The sequence below is a fragment of the Limulus polyphemus genome, unplaced genomic scaffold (genome assembly GCF_000517525.1).
Source record: "Limulus polyphemus unplaced genomic scaffold, Limulus_polyphemus-2.1.2 Scaffold255, whole genome shotgun sequence".
NCBI classification, from domain to species: Eukaryota; Metazoa; Arthropoda; class Merostomata; order Xiphosura; family Limulidae; genus Limulus; species Limulus polyphemus.
The window spans coordinates 360,534-387,494 of NW_013665865.1; the positions used below are offsets into that span (position 1 = coordinate 360,534).

The 26,961-nt window shown below is 32.7% G+C and overlaps 1 protein-coding gene across 1 annotated transcript; it reads left to right on the forward strand.

Annotated features, from left to right (window-relative positions):
- Window positions 1–1,287: 1,287 nt before the first annotated feature.
- LOC111085157 (U8-agatoxin-Ao1a-like) lies at window positions 1,288–15,055 on the forward strand. Its single transcript, XM_022382534.1, has 4 exons — window positions 1,288–1,368; window positions 9,327–9,433; window positions 14,191–14,251; window positions 14,684–15,055. Exons 1-4 carry the CDS (start codon window positions 1,292–1,294, stop codon window positions 14,820–14,822), a joined length of 384 nt encoding a protein of 127 aa, XP_022238242.1. The 5' UTR covers window positions 1,288–1,291; the 3' UTR covers window positions 14,823–15,055.
- Window positions 15,056–26,961: the final 11,906 nt, after the last annotated feature.

Sequence of the window (26,961 nt, forward strand, 5' to 3'; positions counted from 1 at the left end):
TCTATATTCTTATCTGCCTGATAAGAATCTTATAAATGAACAGAATACAATATAAGGTACAATACTTAATTGTTATCTCGATATCGCAAATAAATTATTCTCTCTGATACTCTAATTAGCTCTTGTGTATCCTTATTAAGGTAAATTTTACACTTTTTGTCTTTGTTTATAAAAGTTCTGTTTTTGTGTTGTTGTTTTGTTTTACTTTTTTAAAGAAAAAATACTAGTTTAAGATTTTTAAAATCAAATTCACATTTTACCCGACAGTAAAGTATAAGCTCAGATTTTGATTTACTTTATTTTTAGATTCCCCCACTATCAAATGTAACTGTAGTTTCTATAATTTCACTTGTAACATTCAGGATTAAACGTCTTTGTACAATCTCTACTTTAAAGTGACATACACCGACAGAAGAGTATCACGAGGGATTTGGTAATGACGCTTGAACATCCGTCATTCATTGATGGTGTTTATGTTACAACCACCAACATTTGATGATGTCACTGTCGCATCCACTAACATTTGATGGTGTTACTCGAGAAAACACTAACACTTGGTGGTATTACTATGGAAACCACTAACACATGGTGGTAATAATGTGAAAATCGTCAACCTCTGGCATATTATTGTGGCAACCACGAACATTTTCTCGTATTACTGTGGAAACCACTAACGTTTGAGGATATTACTGTGGGGATCACCAACATTTAGCAATATCATTGTGGCAGCCACCAAAAGTTTGGCGGTATTACTATGGAAACCACTAGCGTTGTGTATGGAGGTATTATCATGGCAACCACCAACGGTTGGTGGTATTATTGTGGCAGTCATTATCATTTGAGTGCATTAGTGTAACATTACTTTCAGCGGAGAGTTTGCCTTCAAATGAAGGTAAGAATGTTGAAGCACTATTCCTGAGATATATTTACGCAGACAGCTTATATTTTAATTATATCACACTTCTAATAGTATTATACAGTTTCTAATATCGTGTACAGTCTCAATTTGCCTTTGGAGTGGTGGTTATTTCTTACAAGATAACTCTATAAAACAGAACTTCCTCCACCACGTGACACTTAATATCATTCTTTGCACTGTAACCGCAGCACAGCATTTGGCACTGAATTAACAACAACAAGAAAAAAAAACAACATAGTCGTACCGACAGGACTCCTCCTTAGAACAAGTACAGAACAGTTATGTACACACATTGTATTGATCAATATATTTACGCATGCTCAGAAAAAAACACGACCTGTGCTAAATAAAATCCTCAAGTATAAGAATAGGATGATTCTTGCAACGATAACACCAAGATTGAGTAGACACTGCCTACAGCCTAGTACGTATCTTGCACTGTGGAACTGGTGGGTAGAATATAATCTTACCATGCATCATAATCTCTAACTAGTTGATAATAATATGTTACTTTGGTAAAAAAAGTGATGGGAGATTTATTTTCCTAATAAGGTGATGATCTCATGGGATATATAAATTGATCTTGAGGGCAGAAATCCTATCTAATTTATATCAGTGCAGATACTAAGATCTATAAGCTATAACTTATAAGCTATAAGATCTATAACCAATTCGTTGTACCAACGGTTTGACTGTTTTGTTTAACCAACTTTCGTAATTTTTCTTAAGATACCCAAAAATATCCATAGAGTGGCTTTAAAAAGTATCTTGTCACTGAAATAAAACTCAGGACAATATATGTAGGTTGCTGTTGTTTGTTATTAAGCACAAAGCCACACAAAGAGCTATCTGTGCTCTGCCCACCACGGGTATCGAAACCCGGTTTCTAGCAGTATAAGTCCACAGGCACTGTGCATATCTGTAGGCCTGTACCGTTTTATTACAGTACTATCGAAGTACATTTTAGCATTATTTATGCATACTTATTTTGTATAAATGAAATGTCAAACATTTGTTATAAGAAACAAATATAATTTACCTATTATCTAAGATAACCGAGGCTTAGGAAAGACAGTTTAAAAGAAAGTAAAATCGGCTTGTTTAACAGCTTAGAAATAAAATCTGTAAAGATATAGTTATTTTACCATGTGAGAAATATACACGATATTAATTCAAATTAAAGACAGTTAATTGTAAAAATTCAGACATACGACAACTGATATGTCTATATACGTAAAGCCCCCTCTCTCCTCAGTGGCACAGATTGAGAAACCAGGTTTCGATATCCTTGGTGGGCAGAGCACAGGTAGCCCTTTGTGTAGCTTTGTTCTTAATAACAAACAACAATATAAGTAAAACTGATCTTTATAGAATGATTTTGTTTAATAACATTTTATCTTTTCTTGTTAGAGTTCCATTACGCAGTTTATTATAATATGTTGATTGTATTATATTTGTTTTTTAATTTACATCCTTGACCAAAGCAAACCTTTTGAACTAAATTTCATCCTTGTGCTTCTTAAAATTTAATAAATAAGTTAAAGCTAAGATATTCCGAAAAACCAGTCCTAACCAACTTTGTGTCAGTAAATGACAATCTAAAAGTAACGTTAGATCTTTATCTTCCCTAATTTCCAAACATAACATGGGAAACTTTTTATGTTAGCTTTCTGTTTTACAATATGTAGTAGACTTCAGTTTAACCTAACGTCCATATAATGAGTTACTATTCGATGTATGTTTCCTATGCTGATGAAAGTTTCCAGAACCAAGAACAGCTTTGCAATGATCCGCCTTCGATGTTGTATTGACACTATAGATAATGATTTTAAAATAGAGAACATTTGGTAGCTCTAGTAACAAGAATTGATCGGTATTACTAAATTTGCTCTTGTCTCTATTATTGAAACATTTTTTTATTTTTTAATCCCAGCTAAAAATTAAATTCCACTGCCGTCTTCTTTTGATTGTTTGTTTGTTTTTGGAATTTCGCGCAAAGCTACACGAGGGCTATCTGCGCTAGCCGTCCCTAATTTAGCAGTGTAAGACTAGAGGGAAGGCAGCTAGTCATCACCACCCACCGCCAACTCTTGGGCTACTCTTTTACCAACGAATCTTCTTATGAAAGACAGACAGCTGTATCTTTGTTTTCTTTAGAAGATGAAATAACTTGTAATATAATATTTATGAGAACGAAGGACAGATGTGCGGAAGCTACAAGAAACTGTAAAATTTAGCCAAGACTTACGGTAAAGTTGTAGCGATCGTTGTCATAGCTAGTCGCCTATACGATCACCTTAGACTAATTATTAATAAGGGACTAATTTTTATAACTATACATCAATTAATAAGTAGTTTTATCCTACATTTCGGAAACTAATTTGTTGCCCTGTTCAGTAAAATGTTAAGAATTCAGCCAACTTTGTATAGATATTAAGAGTAACCCCGATAATCTCATAAGATATAATGATCAGCTTTGACGTATTCAATCTTTTTATTAATCTACCGACCTCTGACACATTAAATATATGCCAATGGCTTAAAATGATAGAACTTTTAAAAAGCGTGTCCAACTTACAATCCCCATGATGACATATCTCACAAACTTCAGTACAACTTACTTCCAACATGAAGATAATTACTACCAACGATAAGAAGGCTTAGTTATGGACTCGCCTTCATCACCAGTACTCAGTAACCTTTGCATACAGCATTTCATAGATAAAACTCACGGAAATTCGCTTTGGGACTCAAGATGTGGCTCATATATATGTTGATAATACGTTCTTAATATGGACGAAATTGAAGAATTCGAGAACCTCCTAAACAGACAACAGCTCTTGATACAATTCACAATGGTAGCAGAAAAATATAACAAACTTCTATTCCTTGGCGTGATGCTACCAACTCACATAACTCATACACCATAGAAATGTACAGAAAATCCACAGATACGTGATGCTACCAACTCACATAATACATACACCATAGAAGTGTACAGAAAATCCACAGATACGTGATGCTACCAACTCACATAACTCATACACCATAGAAATGTACAGAAAATCCACAGATACGTGATGCTACCAACTCACGTAACACATAAACCATAGAAGTGTACAGAAAATCCACAGATACGTGATGCTACCAACTCACATAACTCATACACCATAGAAATGTACAGAAAATCCACAGATACGTGATGCTACCAACTCACATAACACATACACTATAGAAGTGTACAGAAAATCCACAGATACGTGATGCTACCAACTCACATAACACATACACCATAGAAGGATGAACAATATTTATAATAAAAAAACAGTTTTACAAAGATGGGAAGAAAAACAACACATCACTACAACTCTTCTTACAATGGATGATATCCTGAACACTTGATAAATAAGAAAATAAAAAATATAAACACCAAGCATGAACAGGAAGAAAATTACAAACATACATCCCTTGTCTCAGAGGTCTCTCTCTCTGAAAATATACAGAAAATATATAAACAGTTGAGTGGATAAACCACCAGACTCGCATCAAAACAATCAACGATCGAGTCCTACCAACAAAGAAATAGTATTTCTCAAGACTTTCTTGAATACGACAGTTAATTAGCAACCAAAATGTAGAATATGAGGTAGTTAGTACTTAGTTATAAAAAATAGTTACTAATTAGTGATTAGTCTTTGGTGATTTTATAGGCTAGTAATAATTTGTCGTAGACGTATATGTTAGATGTGATTTAACCTTCTTGATAACTTATTTATTGCTGCTAATATTACATATCACACAATATTAGTTTATGGTAAATTTAGAAAACAAAGACAATTTAAATTCCAACTTCTTTACGAAACTTTGAAGTATAAAGCAAAAGTAAAAATGATTACTCGATGCAAAAATGAGTCGCTGGATTAAAACAAAGTACGTAGAGACTTTGTCTAGTGTGTGACTAATGTTACAAGTTTAAGCAAGTCTACCAAACTTCAAAGTGCTCTGTGTAATTACAACAAATACTTGTCTTTGACGTGGTTTGAATATATAGTATAAATACCACAGGCAAGTTGTCTTCACCTTTTCTAAGCATGTAAGATAAGGCTTTTTATTGTTTTTCATTTCTATACTGTGCTCGAACTATTTCTGTTTAATGCCTAGAGACCGACAGATAGATAATGAATTCACATACTAAATCAGCGCACTGACAGCCGCCTGCTTTAGAAGAGTATTTTTTTCATTTAACAGTCTTGTAGTGCCATTACAGCTGTAAAGTGGAATAATGATTTGTAGATTACACTGAATGATTGATAGGATAAAGAACATATGTCGTATGTCCGTGGTTTACCGAACGTTTACTCGGAAACAAAGTAGATCGATGGTGTATCTTCATCTAACAATCGATTCTTCTCCTTATTCGTTTTATGTTGAGGCGTAACATATTAAAGAGTGGTATGTGATGATTCTAAAGTAACTTTGGAAACGTCTAAAATATTCTCCTGCTACGTGGTAGATTCCTTAATACATAAATAAAACAATCGATCTTTCCGACAGGAACTTTTGTTAGTCCTAGATGAATGCCAACTGATGGCTCATCTGCAAATCTGAGGGCTTATAAGGCTAAAAATCGGGTTTCGATACCGGTGGTGGGCAGAGTACAGATAGCCCATTTGGTAGTTTCGTGTTTAACAACAAGCAAACAAACCAAATGGATAATAAATTATGAAAAATAAGACAATCAATAATTAAAGATGTTTATATATATAATATATATTATTTCTTTAATTAAAGAATCTTTTATTGATACGACAGTTCATCTTAGAATGTAATTCAAAGAATCACATAATATTTTTTGTAATTAAAATATCTCATCTGTTTACATCTCTCTCTAGGAGAAAAATAAATTTGCATTTCATTCATACCTTTGTGAATTATACATAGGGTTTAATACGTTATATTCAAGCAATTTTCAAAATGAAAATCAGCAAGTCACGTGACAACCGCAGCCATTTTGAGAAAGATATGTAACAGCCCTTTCCGACTCAAAATATTCATACACATAATCATAAATATGTGTTCAGATTTGGGATTTAGAATTGAGAAAACAAAGATATCTCTTGTACTTAATGGCACCAGAAAACAAAGGAATATGGATCACCTTGGGCCTTCAGGACCATTAAAACATAGATCTCTAACAAGTCGTACTCTATCTGTGGTAAGAAAAGTGCGTCGTGTTTGAAACAGTGAGATTTAATGAACCAAAGTTCAGTGACAAAATCCGTCCACGTGCCCCAGACAACAGCACACTACATAACCAAGAAGGTTCTCCATATGGAAAAGTGACACAAGTTGCTTCCACAACATATTCGTCAAACTTCAACTATCATATACGTCAAGCAACTGAAGAATAAAATGGGTGTTTCATGTCACTCCATACAAAGACATACCAGTCAAGTGCTGGATTTCTGTATGATCGAAACTAGCACTGGGAAACTGATGTCATCGTACATTATCAAGATTATGGAAAGTATGGATGATGTAGTGGACAACTTTACAACAACAAAGTCTTTGCAATGTAAATTAAATTGCAGTGCTATTATTAGGATGCACATTCGTCAGACAGTGCACGGACGGAAGTAGTGACATGGACTGTAATGACGTGGTAACGTTCCAAAATAGTTTTGATATAACATACTTGACCTCTGTAACTTGAACATTGCCTTCAGCCACTCGTACAGAATAATAATGTTAACAATACTCAGTCAAGTATTGTTTATGACTTATCTTTAATATTTCTAAATATAGTTTACCCGATAATAAAAACGTCCACAAACAAACCAGAATAGAAATTTTGTGAACAAAACGCTAAACAATTACAGAAAATATTTATTTAGGAAATTGGAAAATATCTTAATAAAAACTGCTTGAAAAAAGTATCCATTCAGTTAATCATCAATCATGCAGTTGTTGAATGCGATGTACCTCAATAAGAAGAAAACTGATTGATGTGAAACCTTATATCCTCCTAGAAGCTATTCATCATATGACATCAAGTCTTAGCCATAGAACGTAGAGTTAATGTCTTCTCAAGGGTTGCAGTAAAACAAAGCTCACTAAAACCATAACTGCAGTCCAACAGGGACAGACAAAATTTACTTCTTATCAATCATAAAAAACAAAAGAATGCATATAAATAAACTAGAAATTGAGTCAAACTTTGTTTGGTTAGAAAACTGAAGTAAATTACTATTACCGCAGTATTGTGTCTTTGCTATTTTTATATATAAAACTAACCCGATTCCTAATCTGATATCTACAAAAGCGTTTTAGTGGTGTGGTTTTTTGTGGTCGAGAGACTTGAAGGATATTGGATCAAAACAATATGTATTATTTGTATATATATATATATATATATATATCGGTATTGACATACATTGGAATATTTCTTTTCACGTGAAAGAATTCGACAGAACCTAAAAGCTGTTTTTCAAGAGATGAAATGTATTTGCTAATCGAACATTTCTAGTTCGCTAAATATATCAAAGCACATTGTATTTCCTAAAATTCCTAGAAAATATTCATTGTATGTGTATTTACGTGTTATTATTTAGTTTGTCGTAAGAGCTTTGCTCTTGTATATATGCCTTTACAGCCAAAAAATCACGGAAAACAAAACCATTCAACAAGTTAATACTTACAGGCCGAGAAATGTTTAGTTCTTGCTCATGAAATTAGATTTTTTTTTAATTATTTCAGAGCCGCGAAATAATTTCATTACATATTTCACATATGGTGGAGATTTACGAACATCTTTACTAAAAGCAGTACTTTTCATTAACTGTTAGGACGGCTTCTGATAAATGAGATTAAACACGTTATTTTCTGAATTACCATATTTAAAAAATTGTTGAGATCAAATTGAACATATAGTCTCCTCGACTTTGTTATTTCATTTACAGTTGAAAACGTTAATTAGTTTTGATTAAACCAAGAAATGCAGCTTTTACTATTTCACGTTTATATATAAATAGCTAGGTCTGGCATGACCAGTGGTTAGGGCACTCGACTCGCAATTTGCAGGTCGCGGGTTCGAATCCCCGTCATACCAAAACATGCTTACCCGGGTCCGGACTAGGACGCCAGAATTTAGAGGTGTGAGAAATACCATACGAAACTACTATAAACAGCTATCCCAGTGACAGATTTATTTTAAATATACAAGAAAAAACACTCGAGTTCTAATATTTCACTGCTTATCTGAAACTTTGGGAAGTTTATAAAATAATACCTTTTCTTGTACAGTGCGGTTAAGAACGTACTTATCATGGCTAGAATGAAGGTTCTACATAATGTGTTCCATATACGTGTCCGTGACAGTGCTCTGGAAGGGGGACATTGTTTATTTGTTTGCTTTGCTGGGTTTCACGGAAATTTCGTCCCTAATTTTAATGTTACAAAATAGAGGAAAACAACTAGTCAACATCCAACTCTTGTGCTATTTCTGTCAGACCAAATAGTGGGATTTGATCACCTTTCATATAATACGACCACGGACCCAAAGTACGGAACTTTGTTTTGTTTGTTTTTATTGTTATTGTTTGTTTGTGTTTTTTTTTCTTTTTCGGTTACGTGAAGTAAAACAGGGACCTTCAACTCCATATACTGGCAAGCTAAGAGCTATGCCGCGTTCGGCCAAATATGTAGGATTATGTGTTTCCATTGCAGGAAATGGATACGATTTAACAGCTAAGCGATATACAAGATTAGTATCTTTTACGTATATTGAAGGATATACAGAATCTGGATGATACGTAACACCGAATATCCAATTGAAATTCAGACTAGATTTAACTTATTCCAAGTGTTAATGAGTTTTACTTAACAAAACTAGGCACATGCAATCACTGAACTTGATGCCAAAGTAAATTTGTTTATCAATAAATACAGTAATTAAGATATTACAAACGTTTATTTGTTTTTGGAATTTCGCGCAGATCTGTCAACGCTAACTGTCTAATTTAGATTAATACACTAGAGAGAGAAGACAGTAATAAACACTACCCATAGCCAATTCTTGAGTAACTTTTTTACCAGCGAAAAGTGGTATTAACCATCACATTATAACGCCCCATACGACTGAAAGAGCGAGTACGATCGGTGACGGGATTCGAACTGTGACCTGTATATTGCGAGTCGAGCGCCCTAACCATCAGGGTCATACCAGGCTAATTAAAAAAGTATGATTGACCTTTAGAAAAATTTCTGCTGATTAACGAAGTCAATGATTATAAGAGAACTTAGGAAATACGACTTTCTGTTATAGTATCATAGAATTTGATGGTAAAGGTTAGGAAATCAAGTTTTTGTTGCTTATGAATAGCTGTAATCTTTTCTTTATCTTTTCCAGCTATTACAACGTATTCTGCTCCGTCATGAACTACTTTGCCATTGCTGTAATATTTGGCTTGGTGATGCTAGCAGACACGATCATAGGCTCTTCTTACACTTCAAACGGTAAGTATCAAAATAACAGAACCAACAAGAATACTTCTTACAATATGTTTTTTTTTCTAAATGGTACTTAACAGATGAAGGTCTGTGTTATTGATCGCACGCAAAAATTCCATATCGTTGATAAATGTTAAATGCTGAACAAAAAGTTCTGGATAGACACAGACAGAAGAAGCTTACATGTGAAACTTATAAATCTTGAAGCTTTATTTTTTATATTACGCGAGTTTTAGCCAGTATCTAAAGATAATGCCTGTACAAGTGAATGAAGCTAGACATAAATATCTAACAGAAATATTACATTTTATTTATTTGCTAGCACTGACCAAAGCACAGGCTTTTCTCTCTCTCTCTCCCATCGTTGCACGTTTTTCATTTGTGTATCCCAGGTAGCGTTGATTACGAACCACTAACCGTCAAAAAACAAAGACACTTTATATCTTATTATTTCTATTTACTGCGTATCAATCTTTTACATAATCATTTTCATTTCGGCAGGTATTAAACGTAAATAATGTGATTTTAGTACAACTTCTACTAGTATTTTACGCTTGGGCAGTTTGGCTTTGGCCTTGTCACAGACTCTTCTGAATTCAATAACCTTCTGAGAGTTATCCGTGTTATGATGCCAATTTTATTTGATTTAAGTAGCATCTGCCTTTCACACACGCTCGTCTCTCTTTAATTTCTTATGCATGTATTTTGATGCTAGCACTTTGAGCCAATTAAAATATATTCTTTGAAAGGTTCTAATACGAACTATTACTTCAACATTACATATTAATGAAGACCAAGGTTATGAAACGACGAAGTAGTTGAGCAACTATAAATATCAACTATTTGAAACGTTCTGTATATCAAATTACAGTATACTTTTTAAACGTTTTCATTTCGTTTTCTAAATTTCGGCTGATAATTACATGATCTCTCAAACCTATCTTTAGTTCTTGTATTAAATTTAATTTTGAATATACTACCTGTCAGCAGAGGTTTATATATTTTTCATAAGTAAATAAATGAAGTTATTTTAACTAAATATTTCAAAATCCCTTTGGTAATGGGGTTATTGAAGAATAAAAGCACACGTTAAGTTTGATGTATAGAGATCCAAGCAAATGTCTTTCAAGCTATACAATATAACCATAAAAGAATAACAATTAACAAATCATCACTGCAAAAAAAAATCTAAAAATATCTGAAAAATAGGACACGACAATTTAATTGGATCTCTGGACGATTTAGTGGAGTTAAACGGCAATAGGGGTTATAATCCATTCACCCACTATGTCTTCTGATGATGTAATCTCTAACTGTGATTATAAACCCCATAATTAGTATGTTACACATATTAACAGTTCTCAATCTGCACTGAAGGTGTTTTGGAAAAATCGAATAGTCTTTATTATAAAATGGATATATAAATTGTAAACATTATCACAAAGTTAACTTACTCTATTTTTTTAAATGTAGAAAGAAAAAAAAAAGAGGAAGAGCAAAGCTTATTTTAACATTCTCAGGTTAAGGTTAAGAAATCGGAAAAATTTCTATCACAGGAAAGCAATATAATTCAACGTTATTAAATTCTTTTTTTTTATATTGAAAGAGTAGTAACACTTCGGTAAGTTTGACTGTTTGGGATTAAGCACAAAGCTACACAACGGGCTATCTGTGCTCTGCCCATCACAAGTAACGAAACCCGGTTTCTAGCGTTGTAAGTCCACAGACATTCCGCCGTGCCAATTGGGGGTCGAAAATAAAATAAAAATTAGTCTAAAAAATCAGATGAGGTGTTTAAGGTTATTACACCTAAAAGTTATAAACAACGGCTTTCTTTAGGAAGATTTTGGTGTCGTAATATTAAACCCTTCCTTCAGTTCTAATTTATACAGCTAGCTTTGAATAACATTATTCTATTATTGAAGTTTTTGAAATGTGCATAACGAAAAAAAAAAACACTAAGAGTATACTGTTCGTAATTTCCATATTAATATTGCTAGTTAGACTTTTATGAATTCATAAAGAATGTTTTATAGTTACTGTGTCGGCGATACACAGAGAAATACCATAATATATATCCGCAATACAATATCGCTGAAAGCACCCTTTTACTAATATAACACACGCTCATTGAACCGCTAAAAAGCTTCGTGTATGTATATTATTGTTTTAATAACCTAATTTGAAGCCGTTGTAAAACTAGTCCTCCAAATATGTTTGATATTAACTTAGTCTATACGCTGATGTGTTTCCTATAATTTTTCATTTTTCATCTCTTCTTCAAAGGTTAGTATTAAATATGCATGAGCCAACACTTATCCCAAAAAGGTATTAGACGAAGGAAACCTTTATGAAAGTATTTCATAAGCCTAGTAATTCTTATTTTGAGAACAATCTAATGTTTAAAACTCTAGTCTTGTTTCTATATCATGTAAACTGCTGCTCATCTCTAGTTTTATTATCAACTTACTAAATACAACAACAAGGAACTGGTTGTAAACGTCGACGTGTATAAATGTTTACTGGCATAAAATCACCTGCTAATTTGTTGATTTCTTAATTTCAATTTATAAATAACATCAATCAACAACCGGCTGTAAATGTCAACGTTTAACACGCAAGAAACTACTCCTTGACTGTAAATAAGAGCCGTTTGCTGGTCGCTTGGTTTGGTTTACAAACAGCATTGCCGCAATAACCTAATGTAGGTGTCGTTATGTGAACTTATTTATAAATAAATAATTAGTTGATTATTGAATTTTTATTGTCGATTTACTAAAAGCTACAATCAACAACCAGCAACAGAAGTCGGTGTGCTGTAATGTTTAACTTTACACATGTTTTTAAATGTTTAACAATAAAGGAGCTGCTAGAAACGGGTTACTAATAGCAATGACCAGCAATATGTTTTATGTAATATGATTTAGGAAAATAGCAGCTCGTTAGTGGTTGTTTAATATCAACTTATTGATAACACAGGCCTGTGAATTTAAACTTCATAAAAAGTTGTTTTGGTTTATATAACAGATTTTTCATAATTCAGCTACGCATATTTCGAAAATAATATTCATTTTTCCTATCACGTAAGGAATTTTTTACAAATCGGGAAGAAAAACCTACTTAGATCAAATTATTATTTCGTTTACCACAATGAACATTTTTTATTATTATTAGGTTTCTTAACAAAAATAGAAACAAATTGAAGAAAAGTGAAAAACATTGATGTCAAACGAATATGCATCCCCATTCATCCTGATTTTTTGTGTGAATTTTTAGTCTCAAAATTACGTGTTGTGGTATTTTTTTATGTATTGCGTTATGCCGTTTTGTGAAAATCTATACGTGATGTTTGTTTTGTTTGTTTGTGATAAAGCACAAAGCTACACAATGGGCTATCTGTGCTCTGCCCACCACGGGTATCGAAACCCGGATTCTAGCGTTGTAACTCCGCAGACATACCGCTGGGCCTCTGTGAGGCGTACGTGATGTAGAAAAATGGTACATCATTTTCGGATTCAGCGTACAGGAATTACTGTAGAACATGTAAAAAGTTCAAGACAATAAAACCATTGCTGGCCTGTATAATGCAGGGTCTCCGTAGTTAATTTACATCTAAAGTATTATGTGAAAACATTTTCGAAAAGAGAAATTAATATAATGATATTGTTAAATGATATACTGTCGAAGAATACAATATTTCAAAGAAGGGAGCCCTCAATGTTCTTATAAAACTGTAGCAACTCGCACAGACGAGCTTGTAGAACAGTAACATTCCAAAACAGATTGGAGTAACGCACTTATCTGCAAAGTTATGGCTATGGTTACGAGAAATCTCCACCTCAAAAAGCCATAACTATAAAGATTGGCATATTAACAATGAACAGCAATATTAATTTGACAAAGACTAACAAAGCTCTAGTCACATCTCGAAATCAATGGCTATTTTTATGAGGAAATAACCTCAAACTAGAATTACGGCAATCCCTGTCCATCGCATTGGTCAAGACTCCCAGTGAAGCTCCAATGGATTTTTGTGCCATTAATCTACTTAAGCATATCTTAGAAGTTGACAGTGAAGTATAGTGGAAGACATTCGGAAAATTTGTCAACATTTGTGGTCTAAGATTGACCTTACGGTCATTTGGAGAAGTTTGTTACTATGGAAATCGCTGCGTCGGAAAATGTCACGTAATCATAGTCATTAGAATGAGCACAAAAATGGAAAAATTTGTTCGAAAGGCAGCTAAGAACCTATATAAAGGTATAGTATATAGAAAACTCAAGTATAAAATAATGACATTCCACATATTTTACCTAAATTTTATTTTTATTATGATTGCGGTGATTTGTTCTAATAAAACTTTATGCTACTTATAATATATAAAACCAAAACAAAAATCCAAATTCCATAATGAATATACCATATTATTTTTTCTAGGTTTAAACGCCTTCCCTTTACAGCCAAGATAAAATATAAAAATATGATTAATTTTACTCAGTGTAAAACAGTTTAAATCCTTAAACAAAGTTGAAGTCCGACATATTTTTCGTTTATCTGTGGCTTATTCATATGTAGTAGCTTGAGCTCTTCAAAAGTGCCTTACTCGCTTTATTTGTTTCGAGTGTTGTTTAAATGTTTTTATAAGCTACTTACAATACATTAAGATATTTCGACAAAATAATTATATTTTTCTTTCGTGTGTTGTTTAAATGTTTTTATAAGCTACTTACAATACATTAAGATATTTCTCCTTGCATTCCAGAAGACGAACAACTTGAAGAATATCGAAAGAAACTGCAGAATCTCTTGCCTTATTCTTACAAGTAAGTAATTTTTTTTCTGTTTTCTGGTATTTTAATGTCACATGATTTGAGCTTTCAACAAAAAGGACTTGCCCAATGTATTCATGGCAAAAGTCTTTATGAAAACAAAAACTATTGTTAATGGGAAAAACAAGTTGCTGTTGTGTTTACGACAGTGTTCCTAATTAAGGTACATCAACTTACATGTTGATTTTAAGAAAAAATTCACCATTGTCTACAGAGAAAATAATACATCTAGATATATTTACAAAATCACTTTCTGTCTCGGCATATCACTAAGAAATAATCTCCATAATATTTGAAAGCTTTTACAATCGCAGAAGATCGACTCGCAAAACGTACATGTTATTTCTTCTATAGTTTTTATTAGACATAAATTAATCACCATTCTTTACAAATAAAATACCATATACAAATTTATATATTCTACAGGAGAACGTGCATTTCCCGCGGAAGAAGCTGTGACGTTCATCCTAACTCCTGCTGTGGGGGTTCCTCCTGTCGTTGTAACCTGTGGGGAACAAACTGCCGTTGCCAAAGACAAGGTCTCTTTCAAGGTTGGGGTAAATAAAACGACGACTAACCCATCTTGCACTTTAACGGCCCTGACCCTTATAACTTACTTTCTGAACTATTTCTTTATATTGAAATCTTATTTCTGGATTTTATGTTCTGTTTACAAAAGACCTTTTGGAAGTTTACTATCAACTTCATACTTTAAAAAAAGAACTGGAAAATTGTACGATATCTTTTGGTAAACCGAAAGGTTACCATTGTGCTATTTAGTAAAATGTTGTACGGGTAGTGGTGTATTTATTTAATTTAGATTACATTTTTTCATATATTTATTTTTTAAAGGAAGGCCTCTAAAAACAGGGTGGTATTAAAAATTATAATAATTAGGGGGAAGAATAAATTAAAAATTCATAAGCTTCTAGAAATTAACCGAGCGTAGCATAGTGGTTACTGTAGCAGGCTGCGTATCGGTAAGGTGTTCGATGAACACTCTCCACACTATTATTTGTGGGCACGTTTAAAAAGTGACAACCAATCCTTTTATCGGTTAAGAGTAGTCATGTAAGCGATGGATATTGCTAACTGATTGCCTCCACTGACCAGTAACTCTATATTAGGGAGCCTACGCCTGAACCTTTTGGTCTCTCATCTGGCCGATTAGCTTATGTGTCGATTAGATTGAAAATAAACAGATATTATAAGTATGGTAGTACTTATAGTCGGAGTGAGTTGGATACACAATACATACAATACAAGCTATTTACTCATATACACCTTTAACAACCAATTAATAAATCTTCAAAGTATTTGAGAAACACCCTCAGGTGATAAACAAACCACATACAAAATTACAAGTCATAGAACCGCTTGAGAAAGTCAGCAGAGCAGATACAAAAAAATCACAAAACTACAAATTTCTCAATCTCACTGACTAACTGACATTTTTGAATGGTTTTAGCTGTGTAACAAACAGACTTACCATAGTTATAAGCACACCAAATAGAGCAATATCTCAGGGACCACATGCTAGTGCTAGCGTTTTCCTGTACTAAACATAACCAAAAACAGTTTAGTCCCTTGAACAGGGACGCCATTGTAAAATACATACGTCCACTCGCTCACTCTATATATTGAGTAGGTATGGCCAAATAAAACAGTGAAGAGGTGTGGTCTTCTCTATGTACAGCACTGTGTGACAAAATCTGGAAACTGTGAGTGGTATAGGGTATGCCAACGTAGATTGAGCATTAAAAGAAGCTTCACTATCTAGGCTAGAATACAAGCTCGTTCCTTTGCAAGGAATTTATAATATGTATTGTAATTTAAATCAAGTTTGCATTCATGAAGCATTTAATACGTAGCACAACAACACTAATGATATTATAAATACAGGATATCAACACAAATGAAAGAATGATGCATAAGACCATGTCACCTTGTATGAAAAAAAGTGCATGAATAAGTGGAAAAAATATTATAAATATTTGAAAGTGTATGAATGGGTGCATCAAAAAGTGAGGAAACAATGTAGGAATGGGCATGGTGTTATGAAACTTCCTTTGTACAACCTCACACGGGGATGTGTCCAACCTCCGGTCGATGCCTACTTCGTTTTACTGTGTTCATGATATTATACAACTTATGGGTAGACACAAATATGTGTCTATGAGTTTATACTTTTGTATAGATAGTAAAAAATCCATGACGTCGATATGCAGAAATCTCTTAGGACTTTTGTATTTCCATACACCCATGTAGCTAATGTACGGAATCCTGTTGTATTGTTATGCAATTGGAAAAGGAGGGACAAGATGTAAAGAAAGAGCATACAAGTTATGGGTCCACAACTGATTCTTCTGGTGTTGTATAAACATACTTTACAGTACATGTATTTCCTCGAGTATTTCGATTCACGAAACTTCTAATCATTGTATGATAAGCATAACTAAGTTTGATAAATTTAGTCCATCTGTTTTACTTTATATAGAATAAAAAGAATAAACAAAGTAGGCATGGACCAGATGTTGGACACGCCTCCTTGTTAGAATGTACTGAGGAACTTTTATTACACTGTGCCCATTCCCACCTTGTTTCCTCACTTTTTGGTGTACCTACACTTTCAATTTTTTAAAATATTTTTCCGATGAATCTGGTTAGATAGAACAAAACTCGCTCTATACTTTGAATCAACTGCTCAAAAATTGAATAAAGATAGTTTCTATCATTTCAAAATATTTATTCCAAAAACAACATATATAGCATACCTGTACAATCAATGTTTCATACATTTCTTGAGAAAGAAAGTTGGAGTATAGTCTAACTCTTTTATCATATCCCATTTTACCTAAACCTACAAGCTCATTATTTATTAAAAGTGCCTTATAATCAAACACATAGCAAACGTACGAAAATGAAGAAATGGTGTCAATGCTCTTGCAGAGAAACGTCAATTGAATTTTCATTTTACGACTGCTTTAGTTGAACATATTTAACAATACCTACACACAAAGTAATACATAAACTCGATATGGACAGTATTTTGTTATTTCCAGTTAAAAATAAAAAACTACTTTCGCTTCGAAAACATAACAAACTGCTTCACATTTAGACAAAACAACAAAATCACTATCTTCCAGAGACCCATAACAGCAAGTACATTTAACAGATTTAACGATAGTGCTCTGATTAGGAAATTGAAACTATATTTTTCTTGTTTGAGTATTCGTAAGTATGTTTACGAGCGTAAATTCCTAGACAAGTATTCTCAGAAGTATCCTTTGATATATATTATTTTTAGTAATCTAAACGTACATGTTTTTATTTTGTTCTTAGGCCGTACTTTGAAGAGCAATCGTAATTTATAATGTTCATAAGATTGTATGGAGGCACTATCGGTCAGTTTTCGGATATAGTAAACGAGCTTGTAGAAAGTTTGCTCATGTTTTTCTACTCAAAATCTTGCAGTGTTCCATCACGCTCATGAACTAATGTGTCAGACTGCTTTCAGTTAGTTTTGGTTTTTGTGATTATCTTTATAGCTATAAAACCACGTTTCTTTTCAGTTAGTTCATCATGTGTACTGTTTTCTAAATCAGGACCAAAATTTCCCAGTTTCATTATGACAAATATTCTTCGCTTATACTCAAGAATTTACAAAATATATGGTAGTTATGTAACTCATTCACTTACAGTTCATCATTTTTATAAGTATATAAAGATGTTAAAACATATGAATGCACCTTTAGCTTTTTGTTAATGATAGAAACATGCTTGCAAGGACAGTGATATTTTCTCGTGATCATTATTGCACAAGCAAAATAAATTTCATAAATGACTGTCATGGATTTTTTTTCTCAATTTGAGGTAAAAATCAAATTTCGTCAGTAAGTGTTAATGATTTTTTTCAACTTATGGAGACACAAAGTTTCTATTTACGACGACAACTATAAACTAAGCTCCCTTACCGAGGTTTTAGTAGTTAATAGCTTTGTTAATTGTCGTGAATAAAGGACAATTCGGTCTATTGTAAGTGAAAAATAATATAATAGTAAACTCTCGATTTCTATAGCGATAGAAAATATCTCATTTTCTTAACAACGGATGTCAAACACTAACTGATTTCGGATTCTCGGGACTATATAGAAATATCAGTATATATCTCACTTTATAAGTGTAACTCAAATTGAACTTGATGTGGACTATATTTTTATAAGCATACCTTACTCTTATATAGCGAAAGAAAGAATAAAGCTTTGTAGTTCTTAATAGGCTTAAAAATTAAACATATTTGCTCATATTGAAAGTAATGGAAACGAGATATGCCTCTGAATATGTTTCATACTTTCAGCTGTTTATAGCTATGGCAGTTAATCCACTATTCGCTTACTAGTAGCCGTGTAATTGGTGAACGGTGCTGATTGGCTGCTCCCCCCCCCCACTCACTTAGTCAGAAATTTTAAATTAGGAATGGTTATGCCGGATATTTATTGGTCCTGTTCGTTTAGCCCGTGTGTCGCATTAGGTGTATTTCAGGTTTAAAATGCTAAAATTATCTATCTGAGATATCATAAACTGAAGGTAACTTTTATACCATTTTATTTCTTAGTAACGATTCGTGATGGCCAAATATAAAGCTCGTCATAAGTATTTATTTTTTATATCTTTAGACGCAATTAGTTAACATTTATATGCCAATTTATTTACATTTTCTAACAAAAAACACCCAAATTTAAGTTACGATGTGACGTAGTTTATTGATGCTACTAGTAGACTGGAAACTAATAGGGATCTGATATTTCACGATTAATCACTGTACATAAATTGAAAATTATCTTGTTAAGGTATTTCAATTATCTCTGACACAAAAAAGCTTAATACTGCTATATAGAGCGAATAAGATAGGTATAATGGAGACAACTCTAGATATGTGTTAATATTATGATGTTGCTAAAGGATTCATATGTTCTAAAACTTTTAGAGTTAAATTAGAGACAATGCGCATTTTATTAAATATTTGAAAAATACTAAATTCTGTTCAGGATTTACGTATCAAGAATGGTCTATTTTCCAAATTCTTGATAGTCATGATAAAGAAAATTTTATACCGTTGCTAAACACATTCAACAAATATAAGTTCACGTGTTACTGATGTTCAGAAAGAAACGGGATTTTAAGTGTCATATATCAACCATATCAAATTACAAACAACAAATTTACACCAATTATATGAGGAATCATGCACACGTCACTTTTCAGCATAATCTCTCTTTAGCGCGACAAATTCGTTGCATCATTCCATAAATTTCATCGGATTAGCTCGGTAATACGCAGTTGTAATTTTTCCAGTTAGTTGCATGCAGCTGCTTTAAGAGCGACAGTTGTAATGGAAGAACACAGTATCCTATGTAGCAGTTAGTGAAAACCCGCTGTAAATCGAACAAACTGTCAGAAGTCTTGATATTGGAGAAACTAATTTCGACACGTTCGTGTCTTCTCTTCAGTCTCACCTTTTCAGAAACTAGTTTCTTCAATATCAGGATTTCTGACAGTTTGTTCCATTTATTGTGGTTTTTTCACTAACGACTGTTGTCTAGAAATGTCGTCCATTGAGGCTTTCCTTAAGGGAATCAAAATCATAGTCTTGGATTAGAGCTGTATGCAGATAGCGAAGTATTGTCTATCTGAATTTCTCAATCCTATTTATTACACGATGATGAATGTGGATTTGACATTATGTTACTACAGGAGAGCTTCTTATACGAACTAATATGTAATTAATATGCTCGTGAATCATATACGTGAACTTACTTACTAAGCACGACTTTTATTTAGAAACCCAATTAGGTAATAAAAACTTTATTAGGAATATTAAAATTCTATCACCGAAACAAAAAAAAAAACATTTTAGATAATAATAGAAACTGTCTCAGCTTACTTAGATTCTGCCACAAATTTAAAAAAAAAGTCTTCATTATAAACACAATTACATTATTAAGACGTTAACCACCCATAACAGGGACAAAAACATCCTGGGTAAAAACACAACGAAACGGGAGGGGGCAGAGAAAAGCTATAAGAAACACCAACTTATTGTCACAAAAATAACGATAACTTACGTACCTTGTATAATGTCTTTATCGTTATTTCTGTGACAAGAAGTTGGTGTTCTAAACCAGTTTTCTGTCATGTTAGGTTTAATAGTTCTATAAGTCACCACTGTTATAAAGTATAATTATTTCTGTGACAAGAAGTTGGTGTTCTAAACCAGTTTTCTGTCATGTTAGGTTTAATAGTTTTATAAGTCACCACTGTTATATAGTATAAGACATTCCACAAGGTACGTAATTTATCGTTATTTCTGTGACAAGAAGTTGGTGTTCTAAACCAGTTTTCTGTCATGTTAGGTTTAATAGTTCTATAAGTCACTACCGTTATATAGTATAAGACATTCCACAAGGTACGTAAGTTATCGTTATTTCTGTGACAAGAAGTTGGTGTTCGAAACCAGTTTTCTGTCACGTTAGGTTTAATAGTTTTATAAGTCACCACGGTTATATAGTATAAGACATTCCACAAGGTACGTAAGTTATCGTTATTTCTGTGACAAGAAGTTGGTGTTCTAAACCAGTTTTCTGTCATGTTAGGTTTAATAGTTCTATAAGTCACCACTGTTATAAAGTATAAGACATTACACAAGGTACGTAAGACATTCCACAAGGTACGTAATTTATCGTTATTTCTGTGACAAGAGGTTGGTGTTCTAAACCAGTTTTCTGTCATTTTAGGTTTAATAGTTTTATAAGTCACCACTGTTATATAGTATAAGACATTCACAAGGTACGTAAGTTATCGTTATACTATATAACCGTGGTGACTTATAAAACTATTAAATCTAACATGACAGAAAAATGGTTTAGAATACTAACTCCCGCCATGTATACTGAAACGCCCTATGTATTAATAAAAACTTTCTCGGGATGGGTTTTTGCCTACTGCCACGATTACTAACACAACATAGATAATAAATGATAAACTTTCTTAAACTTCCTTTTATAGAGACAAAATTATTCCATCAGTTCATAAGATAGCAGTTATGATAATAATACAGTGTGTGTGTATTCGATTTCTTTAACAAGAAAAAGGTCATCCTAGCTACTAAGAAGATGGTTCTAAAGAAAGTTTTGTTCCGTGGATACAAAACCATACCAGATAGTAAGAGAATAGTTCTGAACAACGCTAGCTTCTTCCGTAGAGCCACAACCATTCAGTTTATTAAGAAAATAGTTCTGAAGAAAGCTAACATTCTGATTTGAAGTTCAATACCATTCATTTTAATAATAAAATCGTTCTCAGGAACATCAAACTAAAAGATTTCAATACCATGTACTGCAACCTTTCTGTAAGAAACTTTCTCATAATACTGCAACCTTTCTGTATGAAACTTTCTCATAATACTGCAACCCTTCTTTAAGAAACTTTCTCATAATACTGCAACCTTTCTATAAGAAACTTTCTCATAATACTGCAACCTTTCTGTAAGAAACTTTCTCATAATACTGCAACCTTTTTGTAAGAAACTTTCTCATAACTGAACTGAAAGTTTTCTTATATTTATGTAGAAATCTTGAAAGTATTATGAAATATAATTTAGAGATGATCTTGGAATGTCAGGTGTAAACACACGCGTTCTGCACTATCCATGATAAAAATGATTATACGTGATTATCTGTGAAACGGTATTACTTACATACAACTATGTATACTAACCAAACTCAATAATCATAGCGTTTATCATCTGACAAGTTACAGGCGATATATGTATGTGGTGATCCTATTCAACCACATTGAGCAGTTCGGCTACTGGAACTTCTATATTTAAAATAAAGAAAATCTTTTTTCGTATAAGTGACATTACAGGTGGTAATTATAAACATAGAGCTTCACTCACTCTTGAGTGAGAGGAAAGCTGTGCATAACTGTTACGTTTTTTTTTTAATGTTGTAGCTTTCACGATAATAGCTTCCGAAACATGACGTTTCGTGTTTTATAAAGGATGAACCACTCTAAAGCAAAGTACGGAACGCACGAGCGACAAAGACATGTTCTGAATACCACAGAAAATAAATATCTTAGCTCAATCTAATTTTCTTTACTATAAGCCAGTCAACGTGAAGACATCTCCGGAAATACAAGCTTATAAATAAAACGTGTTATTCCATAGTAAAAATCTCACAAATGACGCAGCGGCCTGTTCTCAAACAATGTTTAGTTCGTTTCTAGCATTTGAAGACGACATAAAATGCTTTTTTCTTAATATTAAAAGCCAACTGGCAAGAACACGTTTTGTAAACAGAAAGACACTTCGTTTATAATAGCTCTGTTTATTTTTGTTTAAAAACTCGAATCTGTTTACTCAAAAATTTACTAAACTTAATCATATAGGCAAACGAAGCCACGAAAACAAAGTTATATAATTATGTATAGAGGTACGATAGAAGACCATTTGTTCTGGATGTCTTCGATATTTGAACCGATAGACTAAGAGGAAGCCAAATAATCAATAACATCCATCGCTAACTCTTGGACGACTATTCTAATCGAATAGTTCTGTTTGACTGTCACTATTATAACGCACACACAGTCCCAATGTTCAAACACGACCTTGCACTAACGGTATACGAAACATGGACCCTCCATATTTAATGTTAGAAAATTTTATACATTTATCATGTTTTCGATTACGTTATTTATCTAATCCAAGAAAGAAACTTCCTTCTTTGTGTATTTCTAACACGTCGATAGTGAAACATACATAATGATAAAAATATTTTTGACACTTTCTGTTCTTCTGATCACGTCACTTATGTTTCCGTAATTAAACACTCGTTTTCGTTCATCATGTATTTTTAACCATGCAAGCCCCAAGGTTCCTCTTTTACAATGCTTCTCTATTGAGTCACTGGAACACCAGTACTTTCAGAATCATAACCCAGTCTTTGAAGTTGCAGCGTGCTGATATTCTCCAACGTTTCAATTTTAATACATATCTAAAAAATGAAAAGGTGCTCTCTGAATTCTCCTACTAACTATCCAAAACTCAAGGGCAGTTTTACAAAACATTTCTATAATGCGGGAGAAATTTACCGCTCTAATATCAGGATTAAAGATTCTACATTCTTCCGTACTAACTTTAGGCCTGAAAAAACTCGGAGTTAATTCATAGAATAAATCACGAAAACTCACAAACCAAATTTCAACAAATTATTGTAATTAGAATATACCTCCATTTCACTTCACGTTAGAAGGGTTAATTATAAACCTCCAAATCAGTCTGAGTAACCGAGACTTTTTCGATCTTCAGCCAAAAGCTTCCACGCTTGGAATATTTTCTGAAAACACAAAAGGAGCAACTGATAATAGCTGCTCACTCTTTATCACTGATAATAATTATAACCTGCCTTCAATTCAGCATATTCGCCACAGAAATAACGATAAATTACGTACCTTGTCAAATGTCTTGTACTATACGAAAGTGGTGACTTATAAAACTATTATACCTGAGGATAATTATATTATTCAAAAACACTTACATCAACTGAATAGAACTTCCCCGAAACCTAAACTTCTCTACATTGTAAAGAAGAAACCATGGTCTGCCATATTAAAAGCTTGTCTTTGATTTAACTTTAGTAATATTCGTGGTTTAGCCTACTTGTGTAAGTAATCCAATATGTATTTCAAAAGAATTATGTGTCTGAAGTACATTCCTTCATAAAATATTTTCCATTTGACCATTTTAAACAATGTAAGGAAGAACTATAGATAATCAGTCATCTAAAACCTTAATAAGATTTTATAATCTACATTAAGTAGCGTGGTATATCTTCAGTTACACACATATCTTTGATCTCCGCCTTTGGGAATTAAATATGTTAGACACATTTTCAAACAATGAAGTAATATCTCATTAGACTCTATTTTTATAATTCTCATTAATCCATCTATAAGAGAAGGCAAAAACTGTATGTAGAATTATGTACTAAAACCATCAAAACTAAGTTAATTATGAAAACATATTAAGTAATTCACTTAACATTTCAACAATAGAAATCTCTATAATCACTAATTAATGGTTCCAGCTTTCCTTTATCTGTAATTCCTGTGTGAGCATCAAGCGAGGACCTCATAAGATGTGTTCTACTTTCTCTGATCTGGTAAAAATAAGTAGACCGTTAACCGCCCCTCGATTAACTTAATCCTTTCTCAAATGATACATCCAAATATTTTAACACATTCCAGTTTGTCTAATATCTCTTCCATATCATACAACTTCAGAGTGTGTCCACGGGGATATGTGCTATTTTCTTATATCCCTTTTCTGTATTTCTTTATAAAATTATGTTGACTTCTAATCTTAGTTTAGCAGTAAGAAACAATAAGATTTTGAATTTCACGCTTTAATTTAATTTACCATTCCGAAATATATTCGTTATATTTCTTCTAAGACTTAAACTTGAAATAATCTTGATCCTCCAATAAACTGTTGCTAAACATCTAATATTCTAGACCCCACAAAAACTTCTCCAAAATTAGTATGACAATTCACGAGAGAATGATCTGGAAAAGGAAATATGACGTGTAGAAACTGTGAAATAAAAATGCAGAATTTCAACTGAAACGTAACATTTAATAGTTTTTGATGGAATTGACTTCCCATTTATATACCTTATCCACGTATTTGTTACTATCCTGAATTCAAATACCCAAAACATCAAACAAATCATTTATCATTAGAATATTTTGAAAATATGCATTTAGAAACACCTTTAATATGTTGTAGAGGAAACTATAACTAAGTTTTCCGTCAGAACTGCGTTAAAACTCCAATAAAGAAAACCGTCCTGAATTCTCCTTGTCACTATCACAGATGTTTTAGATTTAAAAGCAAGATTTTTTTTGCTAGCAGTTAGGAGAATTCTAGGTAGGTAAAATACTATTATTCAAAGCAAAGTCAAGATCCAACAAGTAAAAGATTAATTGATTTTGGCATATTTGATGTTGTAGATTTCGCTTAGACGTGTCCGGTACATTTTCTGAAAATTGATTTTCTCATTAACATAGATGGAAAATTTTATTTAAAACGACTATCCACATCCACTCATAGTAACTATATAATTTACACCATTTTATTTTCCATTTTAATGTGTACTTTACGATACAAACACTCCAGTAACATTATCAAATTAATAAATACACACAGAATACATTGTTCACAGTCAATACATTTTCCACTTCGTATACTTAATTGTCTAACTGACATAATTGAACTAACAATTAATGAATTTGCATTTAGTCTTTTCTTTCTCAATAATCTTTAAGTAAACAGCTTTGATAGCATCTGCTTCAGGATATTACTTTATGCTGTACAATAACACCATAAGTTATTCCTAAGGTTAAGACAAAAAAAATGATTATTTAACGAAAAACTTTAAAAGAAAAGCAAAGAGTTTTCTATTTTTTTATTTTACTCGAGGAGATTTGCTGTTTTGGGTCTGATGCCTATTTTACCCTTCTGCTTAGCAGCGGTTTTCGAGCAGCTACATGCCTAATGAAACCACATTGTGTGAATGTTGGTCTTACTGTTCTCGAAATAATGTTCACACCTGTATTTACTGAAAGGTTGTTGCAAGATCTGTACTTGATCATCATCTATCCCATAAAGAACACACCCAGAAATATTCAACATCAGTTTTGAAGATATTTGGTTCTTCCTCAACTATTTCTATTATTAACAATACTAGTCTCACGCATCTTCTTCAGAGCCTGACTTTCTGTTGAGAGTAAAGTCTTGACTGAATTTTCGCATGAAGTATCCTTCATCAATTGGAACTATAATCTCAACATGTTTGTCATGCGGAATTTCAGTCTTGGGCGCAAGGACTGAATTCACATTACTACTATTATTGAGAATAGTATGATACCGCTAATTTCATAGGCTTTATACTGACGTGGCACCTTCTGATCGGTTGGATGACAGCCAGTCAGAGTGTAAGCTATCAATGCCTGATTGTACTCTGGTGCAGTTCATTTTCACACAGTAAAAGGGATGGCGATCGCGTACTAAATTGCCTGTTATACCAAGTTGCGTCACTATTTCCATAATTATTTGCGATAGTGTGTATGTGTGTGTATATGTATGACATGATCAGTTCAACAGTAGTTTATAAAATTATTAATCATATTATATTTCAAAAAGTTTGTGCAAAATATTTTCTTTCTGGATTTGAAAAATACATCATACGTATTTGAGCTTCAAAAGCATAAACAAAATAAACCGATTTATCAAATAATTTTATAAAACCTTGAAGTGAAAGTATCTCAGATTACCCTCAGCCAGCGTGGTGAAGTCTTTTTTTTCAACAAAATATTAAGAAAATACTGATGTTTGGGAAGAAATCCAAGTTTCATACCTCCAGTCCACATCTTTCAAGTTTTTGAAATAGCTCTCAGTAAAACATTTAAGTTTACTTCTTAAGTAAATACATGTCTAATTATTTTGGTATCAAATTATTCTTTCATAATTTCTGAATGATTTAAAGTGAAACTACAAATATTTTGTTATCAAAATTCAATCTTTAAAGGGTTTTGTTGCATTCAACTCATTGGAATATTAAAACCTTCAGATTTTTTTGTAT

Bases quoted from the DNA above. Each gene is read 5' to 3' on its own strand.
- LOC111085157 (XM_022382534.1), top strand. From the start codon at position 1,292: ATGATTCTTGCAACGATAACACCAAGATTGAGTAGACACTGCCTACAG. The intron at 9,434-14,190 runs GTAAGTATCAAA...CTTGCATTCCAG, and splicing joins CTCTTCTTACACTTCAAACG to AAGACGAACAACTTGAAGAA. The intron at 14,252-14,683 runs GTAAGTAATTTT...TATATTCTACAG, and splicing joins CTCTTGCCTTATTCTTACAA to GAGAACGTGCATTTCCCGCG.